At 41.4% G+C, this 25,084-nt stretch overlaps 1 protein-coding gene across 8 annotated transcripts in view; it reads left to right on the top strand.

Moving 5' to 3' along the window:
* LOC115463267 (spindle assembly abnormal protein 6 homolog) overlaps positions 1-25,084 on the top strand; it is a 177,491-nt gene that overhangs the window by 126,271 nt on the left and 26,136 nt on the right. For 6 of the 8 annotated variants that reach the window (XM_030193625.1, XM_030193624.1, XM_030193621.1 and 3 more), the window contains one exon: positions 19,580-19,738. The exons of 1 other annotated variant lie outside the window; for it this stretch is intronic. In XM_030193625.1, the coding sequence (XP_030049485.1) occupies positions 19,580-19,738 (159 nt within the window). Of the gene's footprint in view, positions 1-7,440; positions 7,525-19,579; positions 19,739-25,084 lie in introns of those variants that run through there. One more of the 8 variants, XM_030193629.1, reaches the window with a different exon arrangement.

Genomic DNA, 25,084 nt, shown 5'->3' with positions numbered 1-25,084 from the left:
AGATGAGAGTGGAGAGGTACTGAGGAGCTGCAGAGTGAATGCATTTATAGGTCAATAAGAGGAGTTTGAACTGTATGCGGAAACGGATAGGAAGCCAGTGAAGTGACTTGAGGAGAGGGCTAATATGAGCATAACGACCCTGGCGGAATATTAGTTGTGCAGCAGAATTTTGAACAGATTGAAGAGGACAAAGATGGCTAAGTGGGAGACCTGTGAGAAGCAAGTTGCAACAGTCTAAGCGAGAGGTGATAAGAGCGTGGATGAGGGTTCTGGTAGTGTGCTCAGAAAGGAAAGGGTGAATTTTGCTGATATTATAGAGAGAGAAACGACAGGTTTTAGCAGTCTGTTGAATATGTGCAGAGAAGGAGAGGGAGGAGTCGGAGATGACCCCAAGGTTACGAACTGATGAGACAGGAAGGATGCGAGTGTTATCCACAGAAATAGAGAATGGGGGAGGAGGAGAGGTTGGTTTAGGGGGAAAGATAAGAAGCTCTGTCTTGGTCATGTTTAGTTTCAGATGGCGCTGAGACATCCAGGCAGCAATGTCAGACAGGCAGGCTGATACTTTGGCCTGGGTTTCAGCTGAGATTTCTGGTGTGGAGAGGTAGATCTGGGAGTCATCAGCTTAAAGATGATACTGAAAACCATGGGATGAGATCAGAGTACCATGGGAAAAAGTATAGATGGAGAAGAGAAGAGGTCCCAGGACAGATCCCTGACGTACACCAACTGACAGTGGGATAGAAGTAGAAGAGGATCCACTAGAGTATACACTAAAGGTAAGCTGGGAGAGATAAGAAGAAAACCAGGAAAGAACAGATCCCTGAAATCCAAGTGAGGACAGCGTATCAAGGAGCAGGCTGTGATCAACAGTGTCAAAAGCAGCAGATAGATCGAGAAGGATGAGGATAGAATAGAGACCTTTGGATCTGGCTAGGAACAGATCATTGGAGACTTTAACAAGCATTGTTTCAGTTGAATGAAGGGGGTGAAAGCCAGATTGAAGTGGGTCAAGAATAGCTTGAGATGAAAGAAAGTCAAGGCAACGGTGGTGAACACGTTCAAGTATCTTGGATAGGAAAGGGAGGAGGGAGATGGGGCGATAGTTGGAAGGACAGCTACCAGGCTGATATTTGGTAAAACACGCTTTGAAAGTGCCCTACCCCTCTGAGAAAAGCTACACTGGCTCCCAATCCAAGAACGGATCATCTTCAAAATCTGCACCTTGGTCCACAAAATTATCTACGGCGTAGTCCCAGGATACATGATAGACCTCATAGATCTACCTACCAGAAACAGATTTGGATCATCACAATCATACCTAAACCTACATTACCCAAATTGCAAAAGACTGAAATAGAAAGCAATTTATGCATCCAGCTTCTCCTACCTAAGCGCACAACTATGGAATGGACTCCCTAAAGCTGTGAAAATAATCCATGACCATCTAAACTTTAGGAAATCACTAAAAACCACCCTTTTCAAAAAGGCCTCCCCCTCCGATCCAACATAAATCTCCACACCCAGCAACACAACACAACCAATGATCGTACTGGACAATATACAAACTTCATCCCTCCCATCCTCATGGTGCCTGATATACACCTACCTCAATTCGACCACAATATAACCTGTATATTTAACAACTGACTGGTGAATGCCTGTACAGTACTATGTAAGCTACATTGAGCCTGAAAATAGGTGGGAAAATGTGGGGTACAAATGTGACAAATAAAAACAGGTCTAGCTCAAAACGTCTTTGTTTTAGTCCTGAACACTTTTGTTCCATTATAGCTGAAAAACGTCCAAGTGTTAGGAACGCCCAGATACTGCCCTTAACATGCCTCTGACATACCCCCTTGTGACTGGAATGCACCTCTGATGGACTTCATAGAAAATGTTTAAAAATTGGTTTTGAAAATACCAATTTCAACATTTTTGTAAGAAAAACATCCAAATGCAGATTTTTGCCACTTTTTGGACGTTTTTCTCTTTGAAAATGAGCTCCATTGTGTATCTGGATTTTCAAAAGGTGCTTGACAGTGTACCTCATGTAAAACTCCTGAAGAAATTGGAGAGTCATGGGATAGGAGGTAGTGTCCTATTGTGGATTAAAAACGGGTTAAAAGATAGCAAACGGAGAATAGGGTTAAATGGTCAGTATGCTCAATTGAGAAAGGTTGACATTGGGGTTCCATAGGGGTCTGTGCTGGTACCGCTGCTTTTTAACATATTTATAAATGTTCTAGAAATGGGAGTAACTACTGAGGTAATTAAATTTGCTGACGACTCAGATATTCAAAGTTGTTAAATTGCAAAATGATAGTGAAAAATTACAAGAGGACCTTACGAGACTGGGCAACTAAATGGCAGATGACATTTAATGTGAGCAAATGCAAAGTGATGCATGTGGGAAAAAGGAACCTGAATTATAGCTAGGTAATTCAAGGTTCCACGTTAGGAGTCACTGACCAAGAAAAGGATCTTGCCATTGTCGTCGATGATACGTTGAAACCCTCTGCTCAGTGTGCTGCGGCGGCTAAGAAAGCAAATAGAACATTTAGATATTATTAGGAAAGGAATGGAAAACAAAAATGAGGATGTTATAATGCCTTTATATCACTCTATGGTGCAACCGCACCTCGAATATTGTGTTCAGTTTTGGTTACCGCATCTCAAAAGAGATATAGTGGAATTAGAAAAGGTACAGTGAAAGGCGGCCAAAATGATAAAGGGGATGGGACGACTTCCCTATGAGGAAGGGCTGTAGCGGCTGCGGCACTTCAGCTTGGAGAAAAGATGGCTGAGGGGAGATATGATAGAGGTCTATAAAATAATGAGTGGAGTGGAATGGGTAGACGTGAATCGTTGATTTACTCTTTCCAAAAATACTAGGAATAGGGGACATGCAATAAAGCTACAAAGTAGTAAATTTAAAACGAATCGGAGAAAATATTTCTTCACTCAATGTGTAATTAAACTCTGGAATTCGTTGCCAGAGAAGGTGGTAAAGGCGGGTAGCTTAGCAGGGTTTAAAAAAGGTTTGGATCGCTTCCCAAAGGAAAAGTCCATAGACTATTATTAAAATGGACTTGTGGAAAATCAACTACTAATTTCTGGGATAAGCAGCATAAAATGTATTGAACTTTTTTGGGATCTTGCCAGGTATTTGTGACCTGGATTGGTCACTGTTGGAAACAGGACGCTGGGCTTGATGAATCTTTGGTCTGTCCCAATATGGCAATACTTATATACTTATGCCCATGAACTGCCCATGCCCCTCCCATGGCCACACCCCCTTTTGAGATCTGCATGTTAGAATTTATGTGCACCACTTCACAGAATATGAATGAAGTCTAATTAGCACCAATAATTGCTCGTTAGTGACCAATTATTGGTGCTGGTTCGCTTGTTAACCAATTAAACTGCATACACAACTTTAGGAGTCATATATAGAATATGGGGGAATATTTTTGAGGGTTGAATGAAACGCAGTGCCTCCACTTCTATAGCTTTTGTTTAAATGTAAATATTGTAATGAATCAAAAACATCAACAGTCATCACCATGAATAATATGAATGCGCTGGTGAATTTCAATTAGAGGGACTTCTACAGCTCCTTTTCTATTTTATTTATGAATTTCACATAATAATCATATAATTACTTCTTTCTTTTCTTAGCTAGTATGAACTTGCTAAGAAAAGAAAGAAGTGTATCATAATGCAGTCTAGAAAGACAAAAATATACACCACAATATTACATTAAATAACACTACTTCTCCCACCAGCCCACAATTAGGGGGGGGGGGGGGGGGGACAAAGTCATACATAAATCAGGAGGTAAAAAAAAAAAAGGGAATAGGCTTTCCAATGAAACACTGCCTTATTTATTCTCGGAAAAAATACCCTGTCTCTGTATCATGAGGAACAGTAGACATTCTATTAGTAACAAACACTGTCATTTGCTGTAGATCAAAAAAATATAAAATTCTGGCCTTCAATTTTAATCAAAATTTACAAGGAAAACAGGGAGGAAAAAAAGACCACCAAGTTGCTGATTTTTGGACGAAGCAGCAAAATCTGTTGCCGCCTTTTCTGTGTTAACTTAGAAACATCCGGAAAAATCTGTATATGAAAGTTCTTATAAACACAGCCCTTAACTCTGAAAAACATTTGCAAAAACCAGTATCTATTCGATTCACCTGCTAATGTTACAAGCAGTGTTGCAGTTATATGAGATCCAACGGAATCTGATCTTTACAGAAACTTGAGTCAAATGCAAGCTTTTACATTGATACCTGAGAAGACTGCAAATGCAAGGAAACTCTTTTCCTTGCTGAAGGGAGATAGAACTCCTTAGCTATAGGTGGAATATTCTCTGCTGGAATTTTAGGAGTCATGTTCAAAAAGTTCTTGAACAAATCTTGTGGGGAAAAATTAGGCACACATTGAAAGTTCAATACACTGAGATTTTTCTTGCGCACAACATTCTCCAAATTCTCTAATTTCCTGTGCATGTCCACAGAATCTTTAATGACATTTCTCCACATTACTAAGCCAATTTCAGAGAGTCCTCTTCAATAAAAACTTGTTTTAATGAATCTAATTCTTGAGCCTGCCCAGCTACATTTTGCAACATTTCTGCTAGTTTTTCATTAATAGCTTGTAACTGTGTGGAAAGAGACCATACCAATAAGGATCTTTTGCTGCTTGCAAGTCTTAAATTGCTTGCACATCCCCTGCTATTGACCTGAAGGAGAGAAGGGGCGTAGTGGAATTGAGACCCATTGGTTGCAAGAGGCAGGCTGTGGCTCCATAAAGTGGCAACCAGGAATTTATGTGCTACAGGTGGGTAGGAAGAAGGCCCAGGAGCAGAGGACCAGAACTAGGGACAGCCAAGGTCCAGGGTGGATCAAGAGAGCGGTCACCGCTGGTGGAGAGTCAGACAGAGGAGATGTCTGAACCCACACAGATGGCTTAATACAGAGGAGAGGAGTACAACATTTGGGAATAAAGTCTACAGGATGGGAGGGACAGGAGCCTTGTATTTATGTATATAGCCCTAAGCTCAAGGTGCCCTGTAAGTAACCCAAGATGCAGAGTGGTAAGGGAGCTCTCAAGCAGAGCAACAGAAGAATTGAATAGTACAGGAGCCTTGTATGTATGTACATAGCCCCAAGCTTAAGAGTTCCCTGTAAGTAATCCAAGAGGTAGAGTGGTAATGGACCTCTCAAGCAGAGCAACAGATGAAATTGGACTGGGTTGACAATAAGTGGATGTTTTTAGTTTAAGTTGGATCTGCAGTTGCTACCTGTTGCAGTATTTTTCCAATAAAGATTTGTTTCTATAAAGCCCTCGGGAGTACTGTGTGGTCCCTGGACTGAAGGGTTGAGTAGAAGCTGGAAACAGACTAAGGTTTACTCCCAGTTTCCGGATTGCTATTCTGGACCATTGACTCACTCCCAAGCTTGACTTCAAAATGACCTGGAACTGATGAGTATGGTAAGAGTGGCCTGAGAGAAAAGAACTGCATGTAAGTTTTGCTTGTGGCCCAGGACCAGAGTTAGTGGATGGGTGAGACCCGGGTTACGTCACCCTAGTCCATCTCCACAACCAGGAGGTGAGGATATGTTTTATGACTTTTAGGCAAAAAAATAAATCTGGGGTGTAGCTAGACAAGTAATGGCATAATAGAATTGTATCTTTTAGCATTATATGAAGTAATTTGATAGCTATATTTTGTATGTTTGCAGAGGGTTTAAGCTGGTTATTTGTCGATTTGTAAAAACATTTCCATAATGAAGACAACTGAGTATCAGTGAGTGCAATGGTGTTCTCATGACTCTTTTGATAAAGATGGAATTAGTTTATACCTTTGCTTCCTAAGGCTAAAGAACCATGATCTAACTGCTCTGGCAATTTTAACTTCAAATGATAGCATAAAGTTTAGGTGAAAGCCCAAGATTTTAACAGTCTACCAGAGATTCAAGAAGTGATGGTGATAAGCGTGGTCTCCCAGAACCATCATTGGTTACCCATATAGCCATTGACTTTGGGGATTAACCTTCAGCCTATTGATATTAAACCCCTGACAGTACCTTCCAGGCATGCATATAGAGGGGCAAAAACCTTGAGGACTGACAAAAAGTTAACTCTGTCATCGACGAAGTAATAACAGTTTACTCCAAACATTGACTATTTGAAGTTTTTATTTCAGGTTGTGTTTGTATTTCTTGAGTTTGTCTTGAGTTCTGTGAGTGACTAAAGGGAAGTATTCTGCTACAATGAAGTCTCTATACAGGGAACTGTAGAAGCCCAGTTTGCTCACTCAATTTTCCTAAAAGCTTTTCATGATTTATTGATTGGTTTTATTAGTATTTACTTAACCACTTTTACAGAACATACAAGTTAAACTGATGTACAACTAATCAAAGAAGTACAATCCAAACTAGGACAGATCCAATTATACTTACACTCAAGAAGAAATTGAGTAAAATATTCCACTGCCGTTGCTGTTCTGGCTATCCATAAGCGCAGACTATTCCTGCCAGGTCACGACAAGAGAGAACCATAATTTTGTGGGGTTACCCATAAGATCATCAGAAAAAGTGGGTCATGAAACCTGACAAACTTAGAAAAATAGAAAAATGTAGGCAGATAAAGGCCATATAGCCTATCCTGTCTGCCTACCCATGCCATCTGCTCTTCCTATCGCTCCCTTCTGGTAGGATTGCTTGGAATATAGTGATTTTGGGATATCATTCCATAAAGTGGGTGTCAAAAAAAGAAAGTATGTGGCTTAATAAAAAAAAGGTGGGCGGATTTTGGGCTTGGGATAACCAGTTTATAATCATTAAGAGATCACAGTAGATGGGCTGGGGTGTACGGCACAGTAAACCATGCAAGATAGGTAGGTGCAGTGGCCGAAAAGCAAAAGTTAATATGGTCTTATTTTGTTGTTTTAGGTGCATAATGTGCCGGTTTTCCTGGCTTGTGTAGAACTATATTTAAGACGGTATCAGTCTTGCATTTATTTGCTGATACTATATGCTGGGTGCTGCCAAGTTTTATATTGTTGCTAATACCAGAGCTTCTGCAATTATAATAAAATTCATAAAGATAGGAAAATATACTTGTTTAAAAAATGGAAATAAAATGATAAACTGCCCAGTACAACAATAAAATAATTGGCGATAGGTATAATAGGCATCTCTCTCTCTCTCTTTTATTTATATATATATATATATATATATATTTACACACACACTCAGGAGAATCCCTTGCTACATTTGATAACATTTGATTTGTTGGAATATGTTGTGCTAAATAAGAAGTCAAGAAGGAAAGGTAACTTTTTATGAAAGTCGTGAGGATATATAACAGATGGTACTAAACCTGCTGATGATACACAATGTAAAAATATTCTTAAATTAATGACAGGTGGTACGGAGGGAAAAATTCATCCCAGAGGCTACATGAGAGTGCAAAAAAAAACTCAACAACAAAAACTATGGAGAAGGCACCAGAAGAATATCATAAAATTCTGCAGAACTGGCATTGAACTTATTTTAAGACCATCTGGATGACAAATGTGAAAGGCAAAACTAATAAAGGGAGTGAAATGAATGTAATAGGAGCCATTTAAGAATATGATATATAACCATGTTACTGATAACCTGGTATAATGTGCTTGGGTGGAGACAAATTTGGAGCATGTAGAGTTAACACAGTGTGATTTTTGTAGTAGCTTCGTATTTTATTGGTATAAACCTAGAAAAGCACCTATATCGTACAGACAACATGGATGCCTATGTGTCTTTATAAAATGGGGGGGGGGGGGGGCACGATTGAAAATGTTCTATGGAAAAGGAGGGGGTAGGTCAGGGGGTAGGAAAAGGTATGAAAGGCTTGGTTTGGGTAGGAAATAGTGGGAAGGGAAATAGTAGGATTAAAGTAGATGCAAGGATAGTTTAAGGCAATGGTTTTGGGAGGGGGGATATGGCAGGGATTGGATATTAGGTAAGGGATAGGTGGCTTCCGAGTGGTTGACAGGTAACTTAGAATGCTGGGTTTGGACGGGAAGGGTCAGTGTGAGGGAGGGAGCGGGTAGGAGAAGGTGCAGTTTTGGGCCATTTTCCCCACCCTACCTTCTCCAAGGGGAATTTATGGTTTGTTTAGGTGATTGAAGGTCTCAGCTGGTATGGCAGTGAAGAAGTTGGGTGGGTCAGTAATGTGAAAAAGCATGGTGGTGATTTGTTAGGCTCTGTGAAGCCATTTAAAAGTTTTTGGCTCATATTCATTACTGCCATGGAGTTTGTGCATGTTTGTGCGACACCACGGCGCCGCATTGAGGCTGTGAATGAGCATTTGGAAGGGAGGGACCAGCTAAGGCCCTTTTTACTAAGGTGCAATTAGTGTTTTTAGCATGTGCTAACCATGTAGATGCCCATAGGAATATTATGCTTAGTGTGTGCTAAAAATGCTAACGTGCCTCTAGCACGGCTTAGTAAACAGGGCCCCTAGTGCGATACGTCTAGCTGTGAAGGTGGAGAGTGGGGTAATGAAATGTTGACGTTATGTTTATTGTTTGTGTAATTTCCCCATTATATGGGGATTATTAAGAAATAGAGTCCTCGCAGAGAGTCACGGGGGGGGGGGGGGGGGGGGGGGGGGGGGGGGGAGTGACTGGAAGGTCCCTGATTTGGAGGAAACCTAGCCCAAGGGGAGCAGTTTGAAATAAAATGCAGAAAGGTAGTGCCATGATATGGAAGAGTGCAGAGGGGGAGGAGATAAAAATGATGATTTGCACTTTAGAGGGGTCTTTGCTTACCTGCAAGTCCCTGCCAAGTGACCAGAAGAAGGAGAGCAGGGATCCTGAATCACCATCTTAACATTGGGCTAGAAATAAGCAGCAGTCATTGCCCCACTCATAATAACTGGTGAAGGAGTCAGTTTCTGGCAGGGTGGGGAGTCTGGCCTGTAAGCAAAGTTTTAGGACAGGACATAGCTTGCTCAAGGTCGGGGTGTCACCCTATGAGGTTACACCCGTGGAAGGAGGACAGCCTTAAGGGACTAAGCAAGTGCAAAGTGATGCATGTGGGAAAAAAAAACCCTAACTATAGCTATGTGATGCAAGGTTCCACATTAGGAGTCACCGACCAGGAAAAGGATCTAGTTGTCATCTTTGACAATATGTTGAAATCCTCTGCAGTGGTGGTGAAGAAAGCAAATAAAATGTTAGGTGGTATTAGGAAAGGAATGGAAAACAAAAATGAGGATGTTATTTTATCTTTGTATCTCTGCATGGTGTGACCACACCTTGAATACTGTATGCAGGTCTGGTCACTAGATCTCAAAAAATATATAGTGGAATTAGAAAAGGTACAGAGAAGGACGACAAAAATGATAAAGGGGATGGGGCAACTTCCCTATGAGGAAAGGCTGCAGCAGCTAGGGCTCTTCAGCTTGGAGAGAAGATGAAGGGAGATGAGAGGTATATAATTTAATGAGCATTGAGACCAGAGGCAATGTGGCTTCACTAGAGGCAGGTCTTGATTGGTTTCTTTGGGTGGCCATTCATTTGCATCGAGTGAGAGAGCTAGATATGGTGTATTTAGATTTTAGCAAAGCCATTGACATGGTTCTGCATAGATGACTAATAAATATATTGAGTGCCCTTGGTATGGGCCCTAAAGTGACTTGATTGGGTTAGGAACTGGTTGAGTGGAGGGCAACAGAGGGTAGTGGTAAATGGAGCTCATTCTGGAGAAAATGTTAGCCAGTGCTGTGCTGCAAGGTTCAGTTGTTGGTTCGGTTCTTTTTAACATATTTGTAATTGCAAGCTTGTCAGGCTGCTGTGCTTATTCGAATCTACTCAATACATATTTGTAAGCAATATCGCTGAAGGGCTGTCTGGTAAGGTTTGCTTCTTTGTGGATGATACCAAAATAGACACCTCTAATGGTATGGATAACATGAGGAAGGACTTAGCAAAGCTAGAGGAATGGTCTGGAATTTGGCAGCTTAGATTTAATGTAAAAAAAAAAAATGCAAGGTCATGCATTTGAGCTGCAAAAACCTAAGGGAAAGGTACAGTTTAGGGGGTGAAGAACTTTTGTGCATGAAAGAGGAGGGGGACTTAGGAGTGATCATATGTGGTGATGTTAAAGTGGTCAAACAGGTAGAAAAGGCGATGGGGAAAGCTAAAAGGCATAGGCGGTCGGTGACTCAACTGTTTGGGGAGGCTAAGGTGGGTGGGGCTAAGGTGGGCGGGGCCAATTTAAAAACCTTAAGGGGCAACACCTATATCAACAGGAAAGGGACAGCAGATGCATTTTTAAGCACAGTACGGAAGAACCCCTACCAGTTGCCTCCCCCTAGTACCTCTGTAACTGATGGTATCATGCACACGGAGTATACTCCAGGGAATTATGTACCAAAAAAATTTAAATAATATAATATACTAAAGAGAATAGTATGTGTAGTATTATGTGCAGGTAGTTTAACACTTGGCTCTTGGTCATTCCTAGCTCCTTAGTCTAGCATCTTCCTATTGGCCATGTGAACAGTGATGTATTCTAAAACAGTGGCGTACCAAGGGGGGGGGTGGTGGGGGGCAGTCCACCCCGGGTGCACGCCGTTGGTGGGGTGCCGCATGCCGGGGCAGAGGGAGCATGGAAACGAACGACGCTGACCAGCGCGCGGCACCCTCCCCAGCGGCGTGCACCCAGGGGGGAGGGGTTTTTTCGCTGGGGTGGGGGTGTCCTTTGGCTGGGGGGGTCATGCTGCATTGGGGGGGGGCGCTGCACCTGGGGGGCGGGGCGCATCGGCGATCCGCCCCGGGTGTCAGCACCCCTAGGAACACCACTGTTCTAAAATAAAATTCTTATTTACCTTTTGTTTGGCCAATTTTTCTCATTGTATCAGTCCCAGTCCTTGGTTTCTACTTTCCTTTGTCTTCTCTTAGCTCTCTTCACAGGGTTTTCTCGCGGTTTGTCATTTCTCTCTCCTCCTGTCTTCATTTCCTCTAATACATCTGTCTCCAACATTAATTTTTTTTTCCTATCAGCTTTATTCTATTTATTTTTCCACTTCTCTGTCCAAATTTCTTTTATTCAAACTATTCAATTTCTTTCTTTTACTGCATCTACCTATAGCTTTACAACTCTTTCCCTCAGCCCAGTTCTTCTATTCCCCTTCCTCTTATTCTCCAGTCTTTCACTAATTCTATTCTCTCCCCCTCCCATTCAATATCTCCCCTCTCCTGCCACAATTCCATGCAGATTTTGCAGATTTTCCCTCTTTACCATTTTCCATCTGGTATCTCCCGATCTTCTCCATCCCTTTCAGCCAGCCTCTCTTCCCACCAGCATTCCTCCATTCTCCTCATTTCAATACAGCATCTTCCCCTCTTTTTCTCCACCCTTTACATGCAGCATTTTCCCTACCCTTTCCAGCCAGTGTCTTCCTCTCTACCTCTTTCCTGACAGAATTTCTCCCATCTTTCATCCAGCAACTCCCCTCTATTCCCCCCCCTTTTCATGCCGCATATCCCTTTTTTCTCCACCTTTTATATCCAGTGTTTCTCCCACCTTTCTCCCCCCCACACCTTTTCAGCCAACATGTCCCGCTTCTCTGTATCCCCCTGCAGCTAGCCTCTTCTTTCTCTAACTCCCCCCCAACAAATATTCCTTCTTTCTCTTTGCCCTCTTTCAACCAGCACCTCTACTCTCTCTCTGAACTCCCTTCCCCTTCCTCCCGACCACTGCTGCTTCTCCTCAAAAGAGCAGCAGCAATTAAAAACAAACAAACTGACCTCTGCTTTCATAGGTGTGGCTGCTGGCTCTCTGCCATTACTTCCCCATCTGGAACAGGAAATTGATGTCAGAGGGAGTGTGACCAGCACAGCCGGCAGCCGTACCTATGAAAGCAGAGGCTCCCTACCTCCTGTTGCCATTTCTGCCTCGCTAATTATAGAGCAAAGCTGTGTAGGACTGTGGGTCTCTGCACGCTGCAGCTACCACTTCTAGCCGACCCAACCTCCTCTGCTATAACTTCCTCTTTCAGAGGAGGTTGACCGGCAGAGGAGTCAGCAGCTGCAGCGTGCAGAGAGCCCCACGGTCCCATGCAGCTTTAGTACTGTAGGAACGGCAGAGGTGGCAACAGGAGACAGGGAAGGAAACCTTCTACTTCCTAAGGTGGGAGGTGGGATGGGGGGAAAGAGAAGGGCAATACTAGGAAGAAAGCAGCAGGCTTAGAAGATCGAGCTGGGGAGGCCTCTTATACTGGGCGCCTATGCTAGAAGGATGCTTGGGTGCATAGGGATAAGAATGGCCAGCAGGAAAAAGGAGGTGATGATGCTCCTATATAAGACTCTAGTGAGACCTCATTTAGTTAGTGTACAATTCTGGAGTCTGTGCCTTCAAAAAGATAAATAGGATGGAGATGGTCCAGAGAGCGGCTACTAAAATGGTCAGTGGTCTTCTTCATAAAGTATATAGGGACAGAATTAAAGATCCCAATATGTATACTTTTGGGGGGGGGGAAGGGCAGGAGAGGGGAGTCATGATAGAGACATTAAATATCTATGCAGCATAAATGCACAGGAGGCAATTCTCTTTCAATTGAAAAGAAGCTCTGGAATGAGGGGGGCATAGGATGAAGGTGAAAGGGGGATACTCAGAAGTAACCTGAGGAAATACTTCTTCATGGAAAGGATGGTGAATTTATGGAATGGCCTCCCAGTAGAAGTGGTGGAAAGTGAGCTTGGGACATGGCATGGATGGGCAGACTGGATATGTCATATGGTCTTTATGAGCCTACATTTTTCTATGTTTCTATGGACAGTGTGGTCTTTAGGTATGTACTGGTTTGAGATGGGGAATACTATTGGGAAGATTTAGTATCAGGAAGAGAAGGTGTAGTGGAGCCACAGGAAAAAGGAGAAAGGAAAACACAAATCTATAAAGATATCAACAAAAGCTACCAAGTAGGTGGCCGGAAGGAGCAGAGACCCAGCTGGTTCAGAGTGGACCTGGGAGGCACCCATAGAGGACACTGGGAGGAATATGCAGATGGAATGCAAAACATTCCCAGCACTTGGAAAGTATCTGGAGGGGGTGCATGCTAACAGGAGCAGAGAACCAAATTACTTGGGGTAGATCTGGGAGTCACCCCAGAGGACGCTATTTAAGGTCTGAAATACCCTTTCAGAAATGGAATTGTAATTTCTATGTTGTATCTAAAATGGATCTTTTTACTGTACTGAGCACTCCTTAGGAGGGATGTACTTGTTTTACTGAGTTCCCTGCTGGAAAAAAAACAGGGTATGAATTAGCTTGAATTTGCCAACATCCTTCTTCAGGACTACCACCATCAGATTCAGAAAAATCAAAACTGGAAATGGTTCAGTATGGAAAGGTCCTGCCACTCATGTCAATTCAGTTTCGTTGACCAATTTATCATGGATGACTGTGTACTTCATGTGGGTTATTGGAATCCTTTTTAAGGTACACAGAGCCCTTCTCAAAACCCAAAGAACAATGAGGAGGCCACTGTTGAATTTGGGTAGGTAGCCAGCTAATGCTCCATGTACTGCTATTGAACATGGGTGAATTCTGGCGATTTGTGGTAAACATTTATTTGCCCATGGCTGCTTCTTTGGTCTCTTGGAAGTGGAATGAGGTACTGTACACCACAAGAAAACCAAGGATTTCCACAAAAAAAGTCCAACAAGAAAAACACAGGAGTGGACGAACACTAAGTACGAAGATGGATGAAACAAAGAGAGTTTATTCTTCATCCAAAATATACATGACCCAGCTGGATGTCCTCAACACAGGCCATGTTTTGGCATAACAGCCTTCATCAGAAGAACACTGCTGAGTCTTCTCAGAAGCATAAATTCTTTGCAATAAATGAATGATGCTAATAACTTTCAAATCAACACCAATAACTCCAATAATTGAACTGCCGGTTTACCACTACATATTTGAAATGAGGGGTTGTCCTAGTACTGTCATGCCTGTTGAAATGCCAGCACATGTCAGCTGGGACAAATTCTCCTCCAGTCTGAATGCTATAGCTGATAGAAGACTGAAATGAATGGGAGGAAGCTCTTACATCATTCACCATATTTATCATTTTTGTCAGCTAAAGACTCCTCAGCTACTATTGGCTTTCTTTGCCATTTTCTCCTTGACTGAGTATTGAGGTGGCATCAAGTGATTTGCATTAATAATGCATGATAAGTTAACATGCTTTTAGTGCAAGGTGAAGTCCATGTGATGCATAAGCGTGCAATGTGAGAATCGGCACATACACTGAAAGTATAAGAGGGTAAGCAGGCACCTATTTCAAGCCTGTTCTAGAAAGAAAAGTAGATGCCTACTTTTCTTTTTAGAGAACTAGCAGAAGTGGCTGAAAATCCGCTTATATTTAAGGCACAATAACTTATACCAGGCCTTCAGCTGGTATAAATGTCTGTACGTAGATGTAATCTAGAATGCACATAAATTATAGAATTCTATAAATATGCTTGTACTTGCATGCTGTACCCATGCACATGCCCATGCCCACCTGCAAAATACATGCTATCAAAACACAGCGCATACTTTCCATCTGCATGCATACTTTCCATACTTACCACCATTTATATGCGTTCCTGTGCCTGACACTAGATGGTTCCATAGAGAATTGCTCCTAAGTGTTGTGCTACTTCATTAAATTTTTGCATGCTTGTAAGCTAACAGCATGAGATAATTCCATCAGTAACTGCTTAATTCATTTTAGTAAAAGACTCCCTCAGCATGAGAACTTATGTATTCACCTTACAAAATGTTTGCATTCATTTTTGGCACAAAATTCAGAAAAAGATATCAATGGTTAAATGCTAAATTTTGTATTTGTTTTTCCAGAAAGTTATGACAAGCATTTCTGATGAATTCTATACTCTTTTTGACAAAAAATGTCTCTTGATTTGGCAAAAATCAGGTATTGGATGTGTACAGAAACAAATTTGGCATTAGATCCTATGGTGACAGGTATAAATGGTGCTTTTCTCACAAAGTTGTTAAATTTCTCAACATCTCTCACTTTTCACATGCTACTTGTAACTTTGATTGGCAAATGTTGGAAACAGGATGCTGGGTTTGATATGGACCTTTGGTCTGTCCCAGTATGGCAATACTTACGTACTTATAAACCACAAAACAACTACAACAGAAGAGTGCCAAAGGGATGGAGAGAAAAAAAGTGGGCGATTAATGACAGGCAATATAATCATTCAGCTGGAAATCACCTTTGAAAATGGTGCCGTATCATGCTCAGATTTCACTATTGATGTTGTTAAATCACCATTTACCATAACTCTCACCTCAACATTTTCTTATCAAACCTCTAAACGTCAGTGGAGAAATGAAGTAAGACAGTTGTCGGAATGCCGTTGAACTGATTTTCTTTAATAAAGCTAAAAACTTTGAATCAGCTAGCAGTTAGCATAATGCAATTTTCTCAAGTGGAACATAATTGTGATCCTGTCAGGAATGCTATTGTTAGGTTTTCTTTACGGAGCAGGCTTTAGACGCCTCGTTTAGTTCAGATAGCAGCACAGCGACGATTTGCATGCATCAGCTTGAAATGGGCTATTGTTTTTTGCTGGAACTCCATAGCATGGGCACAATACTTTAATATGCCTCTATGGAATCAACCCCAATACACAGTTATTTATTATGGGCATGCAATTATTTTAAATGCACTGTGTCTCAGCGTTGCTAGTTAGAGGGTAGTTCATCCAGCTGTTGAAATGTGTGGTTGCCAGCGATACATTAGCTGTAGCCCTATACTTTTGTATGATTAAGGAAGTATAATTCTTTTTAAGAGCAATAACTCCAAAAAAAGAAGTATTTGCTGCAGTATAGGCTATTACTTATTTATGATGTGGACCATTTTGAAACCAAAATTGCTGTTGCCTCAAAAGAACTGCTTCATGAATGTACTTTGCATAACAGAAATGTTTCATAGTTTTGTTTTGTTTTTTTTTCAAAGGTAGCTTGTTCATCTTTGGTTTTCTTAGATTGCTCGTTTTATGAGATTTTTTTCTTAATCCATATTGGTGTCTCTGCTGCCTGGACTATGTTAGTAGGGTTACCCATAGAAATCCAGAAGAAGAGCAGGGGGCTCAGTTAAAGAGAAGCTGCCACCTCATTCACTTTCTCTCCTAATGATCTCCCAGACAAAAATTGCCCACTGCTTTCATCCTGCAGCTTATTCTCTTTGCAATTTTATGTTTGAAAATCCCTTTTCATGGGTTTACTTGTTTAATTTAAAACCAAAACCAAAATTGCCAAAAGCACCTTTTCCTGCACTGATATCTTTCATAGAGAGATCAAGCTTTTTCACTGCTCGTTCTTCCCCTCCTGGCATAAGAGCTTCCAGTAGATTTTGCTTGGAGCATTTTGTCTGTTGATGTAGAACATGTGTAGAGAGACTGTTTTTACACTAGTTTCATAAAGCAGGCTAATACTTTGTTCTTCTTTGTGAAAACAATGTTCAGTATTCCATCAAGTTTGCCAATTTGTATATAACTGTCCGGGCCCCGCATTTACACTGTGGTGATTCAGAGTTTCAGAGCCCTGAAGGCTAGTAGAGTTAGAGGTTAGAGCAATGCTGAAAATAGATGCCAAAAAATAAATGTGTGCTAAACACCGTTCTATGAAATACACTCCATGTTAGGCGCCATTTATAGACCAGCGTTTAGTGTTGGGATCCACACCTAACTTTTAGGTGGGAGGATTACACCAGCTGAACCCTGGTATAAATCCTTACACCTAAAGTAGGCGCAGATCCCCAGAATTCTATAGCACTACGCACAAATCCTAGAAATGCCCCTGCCCCTCCTTTAGCCCATGCCCCTTTTGAGATCCATACAGACAAATTTACATGCCCATCTTAGAATAGTGACTGTAAATATGCACTAGTTATGGCCAATTAGCACCAAAAATTGTTAGTACCCAATTATTGTCCCTAATTGACTCATTAAACAAATTGCATACATAATTTGGGTGCATGCTCAAATTTTCATTTGAAGCTTTGAGCACTATATATAAAATTAGGGGGTCAGTGGGCAGTTTTCAAAGGAAATGCTTATCCGTGGAGTAAGCACTTTTGAATCTCCTCCCCTCCATTTAGTATGCAGGTAAGAGTATATACTAGAGAATGACATAGGGACAATGTTTGTCCTTATCCCTACTTCATCCCCACCCTGTCCCTTCCAACTCACAGTACTTTGTGCAATACCGTGAAGTGCCACTAGAAGTTGTAGCAGCCATATTCTTAGGGAAGCCACAAGGGGCAAGAGCGAGGGGACTTCTCTCCTGCCACTAATGTGAGGTTAACATATTTGCCATGACAAAAAAGACACAAAATAAAGTGCAGCCCAGCCTCAACCTACCCTGCCCCCCCAATGCCCCTATGCTGCACAGTCTCCTTAACACCCCCCCCCCCCCCCCCAAGAAAGTCAGATGCTATAAGCAGTGAAAATACTGGTAAAGTAACAGAAATGCATTTTCTTCTGTAGGCTAAATACAAAATGAAGAGATGTACATTTCCAAAAAAGCAAACATCCATGAGAATGTCCTCTTTCCTTTCTCTCCCATCCATGAGCAGCATATTTCCCCTCTCCACCTCCTTCTATCCATATGCTGTATTTCTCCCTTTTCCCTCCCCCATGTACATCCCCCTCCCCAAACTTTTTTCCAGCCTCCCTCCACCCACTTCTTTATACAGCCCCTTCCCTCCCTCCACCCACATGAATCCCATCCACACGACTCCATCCACCTCATCTTGCCTCACCTCATGTAACTTATCACACCCAAGTGGTCTAGTGGCCTCTTCAGGGCAGGAAAGAGCCCATTCTTTCCTGCCTGGCACTGCCGCTGACCTGCTTGCTGCTGGCGCTGCTTCAAAATGGCTGCTGAGACTTCAAGTGGTGACCTCGCAAGATTGCTGCAGAAGTCTTGGCAGCCATTTTGAAGCAGCAGCAAGCAGGTCACCAGCAATGCTGGGCAGAAAAGAGTATGTTATTTTTCCTGCTCTGAAGAGGCCACTAGACCACCAGGGTGTGATAAGGTACGTGAGGGGGGGCCCGCCAGTTTGCCCTCCTGCCCAGAAATTTGGACAAATGGGCAGGCTGGTAAAAACAACCTAGACCCCCCCCCCCCCCCCCCCCCCGAGAGTCCCCTAAAAAAGAAGACATGTACGGGGCAATCTGGACATATGGTTACACTACCCCAATGACCCCCATGGACTACCAAGAATATCAAACAGGCCCAGGGAGACCTACCTAGATGGTGTGTGTGGGGGGGGGGAATGTCTTCATGGCAGCAGGCTTGGGGAAGGAGAGGGCTTTGTCAGGAGGGAGAGTTGGGGAGGGGGGCTTTGAAAGACAAAATAAGTTATGCAGGAACAGCAGCCAGTATCAGCCAAATTAGCCCACAATATTCAGTGCTGGTGCCCGGACATGAATATCTGAGGCTAATCTAGCCAGCATTAGTCAACGTAAAAAAAACAATAACAAAAATACCAGTTGAATATTGGCCAGACTAAGTTTGAAAATGTGCTAGATTGGACTTGGGGTTCCAGAGTAATAAACCCCCTAACCAGTGGCTCAATGCATTTCTATGGGAGAAGCAGTTCAGCTTCTGCTGCATAGAAAGTTACAGTGAAACACAGCAGTTAGGGAAATGCTTCTTTCAAACTCTTTCCACTGTTCTCTATTCTCCTGGTCACACTCCAGCTTCTGACCCCATAAGCACATCACCACCATCTACCTCACAAAGCCTATACCCCCAACTACCCCACTGGTCAGAGACAACACAGCTACACAGATGCACATGTATGGAAGGGTTGGAGGTCAGAAAGAATTCCATGAGCCAGTCTCCAGCAGCTTTCTATGCTTCTTTAGAAGAGGGAAACAAACTCATTAAAGGAGTAATACGTATCCTACCAAATGAGTAGCTGTTTGAAAGAAACAGTACAGGAAAGCAATTGTCAGAAATGGAAAGAGGTATTCCAGAAAATTACTGAGAATTTTTTTTTTTTTGGGGGGGTGGGGGGGTGGGTTGGAGTGCTTGAAAAGAAATAGAACCTATTGTAATCCTGCTCTCGCCACAAAGTTCTGGGAACCAGCTAGCTCTTTGGGTAAATTAAAAATGTTTATAGAATTAATGGGAAATGTACTTTGCCTTCTTTTGAGCATATTGATGACGCCAATAGTTGAATAGACAATTTCATTTTTTAACTTAAACAGTGCTAAATATTCTCTAAATAAATTGTATTGCTGCTGTTAAGATTGTCAAGCTGTCTACTGGATAGACCCTGAAGGCTAATCAGTAGCCATCTATCTTATTTTTAATTTAAAATACTTTTTTCAAGCTTCAACAAATATGCTATGCATTCCAAAATTATGGTGAATGTAAGATGTTGTTCACTGCACTAACAAGCCTTTGTATATCACATTTATTCATAGTTGTTTTGCGTAGTATCCATTTAATGTAAAGCAGTGTCTTGCCATTTTTTTCAGCCTTCATTTCCATTTTGCAACAATCCTTACTCTGTCTCTGCCGTGTGTCCACCAGTCAGCTCTGCTTTTGCTTTCGATAGTTGCTCTACGACTGTTACCCCATTCCTGAGAAGAAGCACTTCATGTGCAGGCAGCAGTACTAGAAGATCCGGCTTGCAGGCATGCATACTTTTTTTTTTTTTGCACTCTTAATAGTTTGATCTTCAATGAGATACTTGTAATGCTATTTCAGTTAATTTCTGTTGTAATTTGCTTCCCCCCCCCCCCCCCCCCCCCAGAGGTTCCTGGGAAACATCTACTCTAGCTGTTTTTATCTAAGGCAATTCATCTTTGTGTACAGTTTTCTCATAAAGTTCAATGGCGCTCAGAGCAATAACCTTGTGAAATATTGGTGCCACAGCCCATTTGAGCTTTTTGGTTTTGGTGGCTCATCCCTTTCTCATCATGCTTAACTAACCACAGGACTCTATAAAGGTCACCCAAATTTGGGTGTGCGAGCCCAGATTTATGCGTAAACTAGTCAGTCAAATGGGTGCTATCAACCAATTTATATTAATTTAACACTAATTTAGATTTATGTGTTCATCTGCTGTCATATTATATAATGCTGTATGCCCAAACTGTCTTGCATGCAACCCAAAAGGAGGTGTGGCCATGGGAGGGGCATGGGAAGGTCAAAATATTTAGACAGTGTTACAGAATTCAGGGGTTGCATGCCCAACTTGTGCGCCAGGATTTACACCAGGTGTCAACAGGCATAAATCCTCACGCTCTTCAATAGCACTTTGTGCAGCTTTTATCCGGTGCCTATGTTTGAGCACCATTTACTGAATCAGCACTTCCCATTTTATGCAATGAAACCTAGGGGCCCTTTTACAAAGCTACAATAAACACACACACATGCCTACCGCGAGACATGATGACGTGTTCACAGTAGTTTGGGCCTATATGCGCTGGGAGTGTATTTGGGGGCAGAGAGTGGGCATGTTCAGCGCTAAGGAGTTAGCTCTTGGACATTGCCGCATTAGTGACTAATAACTTGGGTTAACAGTAAAATAACCCATCTTAATGGTACCCCATGTTGATAATTTCCCCTTCACCCCTGGATTCTGTATATGACATCCAAACTTGTACATGTACAAATTACTTAACAAACTCAATAAGGAAAAACAGAAGAACAATTCTCCACAAGCAACAATGCAGATAAACAGTGGAGGAGACAAAATTCAAACCATAGACCAAAAGTGCTCTAATATCCTTTAACAAAAATCTTCAGTTGACTTGACACAGGCCATGTTTTTGCTGAATGGCCTGTATCAAATCTAAAAAAAATAAACATATAAACAATGATATAACAACTAAACAAATATAACATCTAAAAGCAATGTATGAGACGTGAAAGCCTATTTCACAATTTTATCAAAACTGTAGTATTATAGAGCTTTTTTTTTTTTTTTAAATAAGAAAAGGGGGGGGGGGGGGGAGGGTCCAACTACACTCTACTTAAAAATGAATTCTAAAAATGCGTTTACTCACATTCTCAAAAAGGGGGAAGGAGCAAACAGTGCTTCTGATACCAGACGATAAATATAATAACATAAGAACGATATAAGTAAATGTGTTTATATAATTACTTTATAATTTGTCTCTAAAATTTAAACTTCTAATCAAGATATATATGTATATGTATGTATATATATGTATGTATATATGTACAGTGGTGGAAATAAGTATTTGATCCCTTGCTGATTTTGTAAGTTTGCCCACTGACAAAGACATGAGCAGCCCATAATTGAAGGGTAGGTTATTGGTAACAGTGAGAGATAGCACATCACAAATTAAATCCGGAAAATCACATTGTGGAAAGTATATGAATTTATTTGCATTCTGCAGAGGGAAATAAGTATTTAATCCCTCTGGCAAACAAGACCTAATACTTGGTGGCAAAACCCTTGTTGGCAAGCACAGCGGTCAGACGTCTTCTGTAGTTGATGATGAGGTTTGCACACATGTCAGGAGGAATTTTGGTCCACTCCTCTTTGCAGATCATCTCTAAATCATTAAGAGTTCTGGGCTGTCGCTTGGCAACTCGCAGCTTCAGCTCCCTCCATAAGTTTTCAATGGGATTAAGGTCTGGTGACTGGCTAGGCCACTCCATGACCCTAATGTGCTTCTTCCTGAGCCACTCCTTTGTTGCCTTGGCTGTATGTTTTGGGTCATTGTCGTGATGGAAGACCCAGCCATGACCCATTTTTAAGGCCCTGGCGGAGGGAAGGAGGTTGTCACTCAGAATTGTACGGTACATGGCCCCATCCATTCTCCCATTGATGCGGTGAAGTAGTCCTGTGCCCTTAGCAGAGAAACACCCCCAAAACATAACATTTCCACCTCCATGCTTGACAGTGGGGACGGTGTTCTTTGGGTCATAGGCAGCATTTCTCTTCCTCCAAACACGGCGAGTTGAGTTCATGCCAAAGAGCTCAATTTTTGTCTCATCTGACCACAGCACCTTCTCCCAATCACTCTCGGCATCATCCAGGTGTTCACTGGCAAACTTCAGACGGGCCGTCACATGTGCCTTCCGGAGCAGGGGGACCTTGCGGGCACTGCAGGATTGCAATCCGTTATGTCGTAATGTGTTACCAATGGTTTTCGTGGTGACAGTGGTCCCAGCTGCCTTGAGATCATTGACAAGTTCCCCCCTTGTAGTTGTAGGCTGATTTCTAACCTTCCTCATGATCAAGGATACCCCACGAGGTGAGATTTTGCGTGGAGCCCCAGATCTTTGTCGATTGACAGTCATTTTGTACTTCTTCCATTTTCTTACTATGGCACCAACAGTTGTCTCCTTCTCGCCCAGCGTCTTACTGATGGTTTTGTAGCCCATTCCAGCCTTGTGCAGGTGTATGATCTTGTCCCTGACATCCTTAGACAGCTCCTTGCTCTTGGCCATTTTGTAGAGGTTAGAGTCTGACTGATTCACTGAGTCTGTGGACAGGTGTCTTTCATACAGGTGACCATTGCCGACAGCTGTCTGTCATGCAGGTAACGAGTTGATTTGGAGCATCTACCTGGTCTGTAGGGGCCAGATCTCTTACTGGTTGGTGGGGGATCAAATACTTATTTCCCTCTGCAGAATGCAAATAAATTCATATACTTTCCACAATGTGATTTTCCGGATTTAATTTGTGATGTGCTATCTCTCACTGTTACCAATAACCTACCCTTCAATTATGGGCTGCTCATGTCTTTGTCAGTGGGCAAACTTACAAAATCAGCAAGGGATCAAATACTTATTTCCACCACTGTATATAATATATGAGAAAATATGAAAATGAATATATCTCTTTGGTGCTATTTATTAAACTAACCATGTTACAATACAAGGTTTCCTTTAGCCCATCTTTAGACAAAACAAAATTGATGAATTCACTAAGCCACACCTGTTTGAATATGTAAACACATTATTGTACCTTATTGACCAAGAGAAAAACAATCCATCAGTGTGAATAAAATGAATTGAAATTAATATGTAAATGTACAATAATAAAATTTGTACATATAAATAGTATAATTCAGTTAAACTGATGAATTCAGGATCTGCTATTGATATGAATATAACCATCATTATTTGAAAAAGTTGATATAGATGAATTTTTTTTATGTATGAATAATGTGATGGAATTGAACTGAAAGAATTAATGTGCTACTCAGTTTAGCTGTCATTGTGCAAGGAAAATTAAAAGGAATCAAGAATCTATGTATATGCATATAAACTTGTTCAAATTAGATATAGTCAACAATATTAGCATACGATAAGAAGGTAAAACATTTGATATATAAAACATTTTTTAACATAATATCTTCATCTAATGGGCATGGTGAAAATAAAAATGGATAAATATTGATAAGTAAAAAAAAAACCCCCATATATAAAGGTATGTGCTTATATAGATTTAAAGTTACGTAGGTATGGGAATAGGAAGGAGGAGGGGAGGGAAAAAGGAAGGAAAGGGTATGGGAGAAAGAAGGGTGGATGGGAAAAAGGAAGAGGGGATGGAGGGGGAAGTGTTGCATTTGTTTAGTTGTTATATTGTTTATATGTTTTTTAGACTCCTGATGCAGGCCTTTGAGCTGAAACATGGCCTGTATCGAGTCAAGTGAAGATTTTTATTATTTTGGTATATGGTTTGATTTTTGTCTTCTCCACAGTTTCTTAACAAGCTGATTTATCAATAATTTGGTTCTAACAACCAGTTATTGATGATGAATAGCACTCATTGATCTTTGCACATGCATCTGGCTGTGGGCTATTCCATAAAGCAGTGCACCGAACTCCTATAGCACATATCTCAAAAGGGGGTGTGGCCATAGGAGGCATGTGGCAGGGGCATTCTGAAAATTTGCATGCATATTTATAAAATACTGGGTAAGCGCACCTAACTTGGGCTCCATCATTAACACCATGTTTAAAGGTACAAGTCTGGTGCCCAAAATTGGGTGCAATATCCATGCTTATGCACTATTCTGTAAAGGTCATGCCCTTTACAGAGTAACGCTTAGTGCCAATTTTTTCCACTGACTAATTTTGAGTTCCATTTATAGATTCCGGCCCTCAGTGTCTTAACACTTTCACATACAATATCTGTGAAATAATAAACGGTTATCCTTTACTGCAATGGTTTGCATGTATAGTACACCAATTAAAGCTGTGGTAAGCACATAGTAATGCTTACTGCACCTTGGTAAAAGGATTCCTTAGTGTGACTTTATATCAAGAGCAAATTCAAAGTCAGACATTTTGCATGTCCATTTCTCTACCTTTCAGTGTGGAGATTCTATTGCAGATTTTTCCTGCTAAAACATATATTTTTATGGTGAATAAAAGTAGTTTAGAAAAAAACAGAACAAAACTGCAGCACTAAAGCATAACACAGCTTATATTGGTCCTCTCAGTTTCTCTTACCATATTAAATAAGTATTTTCTACTCTTTATTTAATCTCAAGTTACCATCTGACCTCTTAATGTTGTTTCTTCTAATTTTCTTCCATCTACTCCCATTCTTTAGCTGTTCATTCATCCCCCCCCACCCCCTCCCCCTCCCCCCATCTTCTAAGTATTACCATCTTTCTGGAACAGGCAATCATTTCTTCTCAATAAGCCCTCCTTTATCCACCTGTACTTGATACAAACAAATCTTTCACTTCTTTCCCTCTCTTTGTAAATTCATTGACATGCAGTTAAGGAATATCCTTTTATCTCCTATCACTTTTCTTTTCCTTTGTTTGGCTTCCTATTTAACAGAGTTAGGTTGCATTCACATGTACAATATCTGTACCTTTTGTAAGAGAGTGATAAACACAGTTTCTCTTAGAAGCACTCCCTCACCGGGCCACAATAAAAGAATGCTAGCTAGACTGCTCTACTAGGATGGTAGGGCCCAGCTAATTAGAATGAAAACCCCGGAGCAAGCAACAGGACAGGGAGGTACAAAACAGGGAGAA

Source organism: Microcaecilia unicolor, chromosome 2, assembly GCF_901765095.1.
Source record: "Microcaecilia unicolor chromosome 2, aMicUni1.1, whole genome shotgun sequence".
NCBI lineage: Eukaryota > Metazoa > Chordata > Amphibia > Gymnophiona > Siphonopidae > Microcaecilia > Microcaecilia unicolor.
This window is presented reverse-complemented; position numbering and strand designations above follow the sequence as displayed.